Here is an 8,231-nt window from a genome sequence, read left to right as displayed (position 1 = left end):
CGGTGGTGACCGGCGCTCTGAGGCGGCCGCGCGGGCCTGGGCGGTCGGTGGGGTGTGAACGGCCGTGGTTTGTCAGGGCTTCAAAAAGCAGATTAGGCATCCACTACGTGGACCAGAGCGCTCCAGTCCTAGGCAGGGAAGGTTTTTCTACAGCTCTGCATAGTCTGTTCCAATTTGAAGCGAAACAAAAAGCTGAGGTAGCCCATGAGCCGGGCGGGCCCAGGGACTCGGATCTCTCGGTGCCCCCCAGCGTTGGTTTCATCCATAAATACAAGAGATGGTTGTGGTGGTCTGGCCATGGACGCCAATGTTTCCTACGGTCCGGCGTCTGAGGAGAGGAGGAGGAGGTGGTCTGAGGGCCTGCAAGGAGGGCGAATGGCTGTTACAGAGCAGGTCTGGGTACGTGTTTGGTGGTGAGGATGAGGAGGTGCAAAGTCTCCAGAGCAGCTTACCCAGCCCACTGTCTCCATAGGTACTATGGATAATCCCTCAGAGGCGGCTTCAAGAGTGAGCTCCAGAGTGTGCTGGGAAGAGTCTGAACTCAGAAATTAGTGTGCTGCTTTCCTTCGTAAGGAAGGAAGGGTTTCTTGATGAGTGAACAGTTTCTCAGGGCTTAAAGACTGCTTTTCTCAAGTCTTACTTGCGCCTCTCTGCTAGGTTCTTGCCAACACTGCTTATAAACTGAGGGGGGAAAAAGAAAAGTCGTATCATTAGGCCCAAAGGGTTTCACCAAAAGTGAAGTCAATTATTGCACTGGGTCTGGCTGCAATATAGTTAATTTTCTTCATAGCAGTCAGTATGGTGCTGTGTTTTGTGTTTGTGACCAAAACAACCTTTGATAATGCACCAGTATTTGAGCTGAACAGTGTTTGCACAACATCAAGGCCTTCACTGTTTGTCACTTTGCTCCCCCGTGGAGCAGGCTGGGTCTGGCAGGAGGTTGGAAATACAGCTGGGAGAGCTCCCCACAGCTTCACAAAGGAATTTGATCCAAATGACCAACCGGGTCATTCTATACTACATGCTTACCCCATGTATTGTTAACACTATTTAGTTACAAGTCTAACGCAACACTCTGAGCTGCTAGGAGGAATGTTGATTCCATCCTAGCCAGAGACAGTGCAGGTGCTGGTGGCCATCTCCCAGAGCAATAGGAGATTTTATTCCTTTTTGTTTACTGCTCAACTATCCATGTTCTGAGGCTGTTAATAGCAAAAGAATGTAAATTAAATTAGAAGTAAACCAGTACTGAGGATAACATTGATCATATTTGCCCTGAAGAGATTGTTCTCAACTATTCTGATGAGCTCTCAGATGCTGCCAAAAACTTGTAGTCCTGCATAAGAAGTACGCAGCGGATCTCTCATGCGAGGCCTGAAAGTGTTGGGATTTGCTGAATCCAGTAGTCCAGGGAGGCTGCTGCAGCTCCATGCTCCCTGGTCCAGCCAGTAGTAAGGCTGAGCATGTACTCCCAAAAGGCACTCGTATTCAGACATCCAGTACACAAATACATAGTATACGTATCTACATACACACACATGGAGAGCCACACAGATAAACTTGGAAAGAAAACACAAAACACTCACAAAAATATGAATAGTACAGTGTGCCCTGATCCTGTTCCTCCTCAGTGCCTGATCACAGTGGGGTTGTGCTAATGGAATGGGCATACATACATGTATCTATGTGCACACTCTATATGTGTCTGTGTGTATGTACATGTATGGATCATTGCAATAGCTGGTATTGTGCTCAAAGTCTTGTTTATGGGCAAAGAATCAGCACACCTTATATGGATGTATCAAGCCATTCATACATTAACAGTCTAATTCAAGAATCATTATTAGTCTTGATGTAATTATTAGGGAAAAAAAAAAGAAATAGTAAGACTGCACATAGAATGCTTCTGTGGAGAAGAAATCTCAGTAAGAGGCATGCAATTAAAACTAAAATGTGGTTGGATTCTATCACTTTATCGTGGTGTTATGCTCTCCCTTTTGTTTCTTGGGTATTAAAGTCATATTTTTTTGACTGTGAGGAGGATAACACCTGAATTGCCATCCTCAAGTCCTTCACTGGAAATATTTGAATTTTCTTCTTCCTCCAGTAGTGGACATTCATGTTTACCCACCATACTTAACAGTCCATAAGCTGTAAGTGACAGAATCTGCCCTTAATTCATAGTAGCTGCTCAGTTCATTAAGTCAAGTAACTACCTTGTGGTCCATAGACTGGAAACATGCCTATTTGTTACTTTTCCTGACAGACTGTACTTCAGGGGTCTAGGTTTTGTCTCCTGTGATGTAAGACCAGACTTCTAAGGTCCATATTGGCACCATACACTTTTTCACACCAAGTGGACTCTTTTCAATGTTAGTGAGGGCACATACCACAGGTGAGGGCGTATGCCACAGCTTGTTGCTTTTTTTGCCATTTTTTGTGATAACATGGCTCCCTACATCTGTAGTGGTTGTAAATTGCTAATGGTTGTGCTTGATTAGAAAAATGTTGTGCAGATACCCATGCTAATTTGATCTTCAAAGCTGACAGGGCTTAATCTTGATTTGGTTGAGATTCCCAGTCCATTGTTTTTCTTTCAAAGGTCAGTTAAAGGTTTACATTTTCTGCAAATGTGGGTATTCAATATCTAGAAAAGTTAAATATTCCCAACCTGAAATTACACAAATTTGTATTTGCAGGGAACTTTCCTCTGGCCAAAGGACAGTTTGCTCTAACACACTCCACAATCCCAGAATGAAATTATCTGCTTTAGAGAGAGCAGGGGAAGGGTGAGCACACCACCAGGAAAATGAGGCAACTGAGTGTGTGTAAGACAACATTCATTAATTATATTTATTTTTTTTAAAAAAATAGATCTCAAATAATAATTATTAGACTCTTAATGCAAATTATCAGTTCTGTGGTTGGCTGCTGCCTGATATGCAGCCCTGCAGCATCACAGCACAGACTGTGCCTGGCTATGGACCCACTAACCAGGACCCTTACCCCCCCTGAGCCATGGGCGGACCACCTGCCCTGGCCTCAGGCCTGCCTCAGCACCATAGGCTTGCCCATCAATCATTGGGCTGTGCCTTAGCTACTCTCCTGGGGCCTGATCCTGACCACAGCTTTCTGATCTGTTCCCAACCTGATCTCAGACCTGCTCCATCACCATCTGGTGAGATGGGCTCTTTGTTGATCCAGGCAGCCACTACTGGGCCAGCCCTGCTCCCTTCCAGTTATTGTTTGCAAAAATGTGGTTTATATGCACAAAAAGTGACAAAAGGATAGAGAAAGGCAGCACCATCCAAAGCTAAATATGTCTCTACTTCTGAGTTTGTCTACTGTACTTTTCTGCCTTCTGTGAAGCTCCCCAGGTGTATACTTGGATGAGTGATTTTCCTGTACATACAAGTATGTTGGTAACCTTTATTCTTAGAATGGTTTGGAGGGAACCTTTAAAGGCCATCTAGTCCAGCCCTCTGCAGTGAGCAGGGACACTTTCAACTACATCAGGTTGCTCAGAGCCCCATCCAACCTGACCTTGAATGATTCCAGGAGTGGGGCATCTACCAGCTCTCTGGGCAACCTGGGCCAGTGTCTCACCACACACATAGTAAAAAAGTTACTTCTTCTATCTAGTCTAAATCTACCCTATTTTAGTTTAAAACCATTTCTCCTTGCCCTACCACTACAGATGCTAAGAAGTCTGTCCCCATCTTTCTTATAAGCCCCTTTCAAATACTGGAAGGCCACTGTAAATGAGATCTCCCCAGAGTTTTCTCTTCTCCAGGATGAAAACCACAACTCCTTCAGCCTGTCTCCATAAGAGAGGTGCTTCAGCACTCTGATCATCTTTGTGGCCTCCTCTGGATTCACTCCAATAGCTACATGTCTTTCCTGTGCTGAGAACACCAGAACTGGACACAGCACTGCAGGGAGGTCTCACAAGAACAGAGTAGAGAGGGAGAATCCCCTCCCTTGACCTGCTGGCCATGCTTCTTTTGATGCAGCCCAGGACATGGTTGGTTTCTGGGCTGCCAGCACACATTTCTGGCTCATGTCCAGCTTTTCACCCACTGGTACTCCCAAGTCCTTCTCAGCAGGGCTGCTCTTAATCTCTTCATTCCCCATCCTTTATTGGTACCAGGGGTTGCCCCGACCCAGGTGCAGGACCTTGCACTTGATCTTGTTGAGTCTCATGAGGTTCTAGAAGCCTTTTTTATTACAAATAAAGTAACTTTTCCAAAAGACATGATTGCAGTCCTTGTAATAGAAAATAACATAAAACTCCAGGAATGTTAGAATCATTATCTGAAATACCCATCTTTCACTGCCTTTATTGGTAGAGACATTGGTTCAGTTTGTGAAATGCAGATGGAACAGTTATATATTCAAATAGAAGTGGTGAAACTGCTTGGCCAGGAGCATTGTCAAAACTTTCCTAACTGAGCATATTGAATTAGGCAAAGATGAGAGGAATATCAGTTTCTTTGTTTCAGCTCTCAGGGTGAAGAGACTTATGGAAACTCCAAGCTGGGTGAAGCAGATGCTTGCGTCAGCAGGACATCTTGTCTAGATTTTCCCTGCCACAGCAATCCTTAGGATGTTCTTCTTCCTGTAACTCCTATGAAAAAAATAAAATAAAATAAAAAATTAAAAAGGAACACAAAAATCTCCTCCTGCTAGAACAGACCGGTTGTCCACAAGAGGGCTCTGCGGCCACGAGTTTGCTCCTTGCCTGTGCTGGGAAGGCAATGAAACCACCTGAAAATACACAAGAGGTCACAAATTGTCCAGTCCCAGTTCAGGTCGTCCAGAACATCCCTGGTGGAAAGGGGTGGCAGACAAGATCTGAATTTCAAATAGAAATTTAGGAGAAAAAATATATCATCTCAGTTGTAGTTGTCAAAGTTAATGGAAAGGTAATATCCCACACATTTGTTTTCAAAATGGACCAACCCCGGATGTTTTAAGGAGATTAAACTGCAAGAAGTCCATTGTGAATAGGATTTTTTTTTTGGCTATGGGTCATGTCTCAATTCCTAGTGGTGTGTATACTGGTTTCTTGTAGTAATTTCTGTCTCAGCCACTTGCTGAATTTTTATTTATTTATTTATTTTGCCTGAGATGGTCCTAAATTTGGATTTTAAAAGTGCAAGGGCTAACAGCTGAAAAGGACGTCACAAGTCAGACAGGTGGTGTTTATTGTAACCCGGGTCTGCACCTGAGGAAATGCAGAAAATGAGGAAAGGAAGAATGTAATTGGGTATGTTTTGTTTGCTCATATATTCTCACTGGAAGAAGACTAATATCTGTTTCCACTCTTTCTCTTGAAAGCGTAAACTTTAAAACAACCTTATTTGAAAAATACCTCCTCCACAAAAAAAAAGACAAAACAAAAAACCAAAACCAAATAAAATAACCCTGCAAAACTCTATGCAAACTGTACAAAGCTATAAATCACAAGCCTTTTTCATTGGAAGTGAATATTTTCACTCTTTTCCTTAAAGTAGCAAACTATGACTCTCAGCCTAGTCCTCCTTAACACTGTTGTCCAGCAAATAAGCTACCATCCAATGGTTGAACAATAACTTTGGGCTATGGAAAGTGAGTCTGGGGCACAGTGGAGCTGCCTTTGCAAGTCCATTGCACAAAGCCATGTATGTTCTGCAAATTCAACTTTCAATGGACTGAAAAAATTCTGCCTGCTACAGTGCTTGTGCCCACATTCCAGCATGGGAAAAAAGAGATGTAGAAAGTACCTTGTAAGGCATCTCTGCCTGCTAACTCTGACAAATCTAAGGTAAAGAGGTTATCTTTAAATCTGCTGCTAACTGGAGGAGGAATTGCTGATAATTATTTATAGCCAAAAGTCTTTATTTTTGAGCTTTGATGCATATGGCTAATGAGTGTTCCTTTGATTTCCTAAACAGCAGTGGCAGAAGCAGAACAATTAATATGAGATATGTGCTTGAAAAATATACTTTGAGGAAAAAAACAACACAGCAACAGTTTTCTGTCTGCAAGATAAAAATCAGACATTGATTTGTACTGAAAATTTGTGCTGACTGACAGTCAAATATGTATATTTTATTTGTGGAAGATAATAAGTTTTGCAAAACAGTATGGAAAATGTTGGACACTGTAAGAAATTGAAATATCCCTAATGTAATTATTTGAAGTGTGGATTTTTGACATCTTGGGCCAGAATGGTGACCCAGGTTTGTCTAAACTAACTAAAGTATTGACCTGAAATGCTTAACTTCACAGTGCAGCCACCCTAGGCTGCTTGTAGAGCAGTGTTTTTTATCCTCATCATCTGGTGCATCTAGTGCTGTACGTTGGAAGGGCCAGTGACACTAATTTCATAAGCTCTTACATCTGTATGCTTCAGTTCACCAGACACTGCTGTCTGCCTCCAAGAGGGAACTTCTGCAAGCTGAAGAAGGTTGAAAACTATTGCTGAACAGTGAGAGCAGAAGAGAGGTACTCTGCTAGAGATCAGCTAGACTGACTCACCTTTTAGAGGGGTCTTTCTTGATTATGGAAGAACCTATGGACATTACACTCCTAATATGCAACTTTGGCTGCAATACAAAAATGAGATGAGGTACCTGTGATCCTCTGCCCTTGTTTATAGTACTTTGCTTAGTGGAGCACAGTCTGATGGCTGCTTCAAAGTGCTGCTGCTGTTCTTGCAGCAGGTGTAAGTACCAGTTCATTGTAGGCTCCTGATTCCATTTCTGTCAGTGGCTGTGTGTCAGGATCACTCACACAGGTATCTGTAGAACCTGTCATTTGAAAATGCTGGCAGATAGCAACACAAGTCCTTTGCTAGGCATTACAGATACATTGTTTAAAACATTAAGACAAGCATGGTCATCTGTAGCCACTTGCAGATTGTCATCTGGCCATGGACATCCACTGCTCCTAGTGATTTCAGCTAAACCTGCAGGTTTTGGCATGTGAAAAAAAAAATAATCTGGAAATATCTTAGTTGAGCAAGAAGCCTGAAAACCTCAGGGTTAAAAGATAGTGTCACTTTTAGACTAGAGAGAGTCAGAGAATTGTTCCTAGGAAAATAATAGAAGAGAAGTTATGGTCTGGCAATTAGAGCAGGAAAAGCAGTAGCTGAATGCAAATCCCACTAGAAAAGCATAGAAACAGGCTGGCTGAGTTGGACTTGAAATAATTAATCTATCCACTAATGTAAAAAGGGATAATATCTCTAGAAGGGTTAGTCAGCACATATCAGCTGTATTAGGACTATGAGCTACAATGGCTGAGAGCTCATTAAAAGCTCTTTGAAAGTTGCAATAAAATACCCAAGACTTAGTAATTAAATGGCTTCTTTTATTGTAAAACCTGCTGGGTTGTTGTTTTTCTCTTTTTCCTGCTGCCACTGACTTTTTCTCCTTTTTCTCTCTTTTTTTTTTTTTTTTTTTTTTTTTTTTTTTTTTTTTTTTTTTTCTTTGCTAACAGCTTCAGTAACGTCTGCTCCAGAGGGAGGAGAAGAAAACACATCAGTGAGGAGCTAGTCCCTGGCAAAGAGTTGAGCAACACTCAGGGACAGAGCCTTCTAACACCAAACGCCCACGAAGAGATACAGCTGGGGACTGAGAGTCACACCAAGTCCCTGGTGCATTCTTCTTTTCAATACTTTCAAGCTGATTTCCTTGTCATTAAGTTCACCTTGAACTTACTTGAAACTGCATGACTAGGGAAGAGATTCAGTGTTACTGTTGGGACATAGGAGGCAGGAAGTTTGATTTCCACTCCTGATTTTTCTGCAGGTCTGTGGAGATCAGTATTGTTTGCAAGTGTTGGTCACAATGCTGAAAGAGAACAGGCCAGTGCAATTATGCTGCATTTGCAGCTCTTGGTAATGGGAAACAGAGTTTGATTTGCTGCCATACACAGCATTTCCCTAATTAGAAGACAAATATATCCAAGGTAGGACTCAGGAAAAAGTGGAAATACACAGGCCTTTCTGTGTTAAGTTGAACATGGTCCATTCTACTGAGTTTGCTCTTTCTCCTTCCCTCCAGTTCTCTTGTGCCTTTCTGATGAAAAAGACAGAGAAGCTTTACCAGCAAGGACACCGATCTGAGAACATCTGTTTGGTTTTTATAGAGCCACACTTAGAGACAGGCCTGATACCAAAGTTACTATTCTTGAAGGTATGCAGAAAGAACTAGTAACACACTAAATCTTGGAATCATGGAATG

General features: G+C 42.4%; 1 protein-coding gene across 1 annotated transcript in view; it reads right to left on the bottom strand.

The window, feature by feature from the left end:
• LOC104395221 overlaps nucleotides 1–299 on the bottom strand; it is a 3,638-nt gene extending 3,339 nt beyond the window's left edge. The window contains exon 1 of the mRNA XM_010004908.1: nucleotides 152–299. Coding sequence (XP_010003210.1) covers nucleotides 152–299 — 148 coding nt within the window. The remainder of the gene's footprint in view (nucleotides 1–151) is intronic.
• Between the last annotated feature and the right edge of the window lie 7,932 nt (nucleotides 300–8,231).

The sequence above is a fragment of the Chaetura pelagica genome, unplaced genomic scaffold (assembly GCF_000747805.2).
Source record: "Chaetura pelagica isolate M959 unplaced genomic scaffold, ChaPel_1.0 scaffold99, whole genome shotgun sequence".
In the NCBI taxonomy this organism is placed as follows: domain Eukaryota; kingdom Metazoa; phylum Chordata; class Aves; order Apodiformes; family Apodidae; genus Chaetura; species Chaetura pelagica.
The sequence above is the reverse complement of the archived record's forward strand: the minus strand, read 5'-3'. Positions and strand labels throughout refer to the sequence as shown.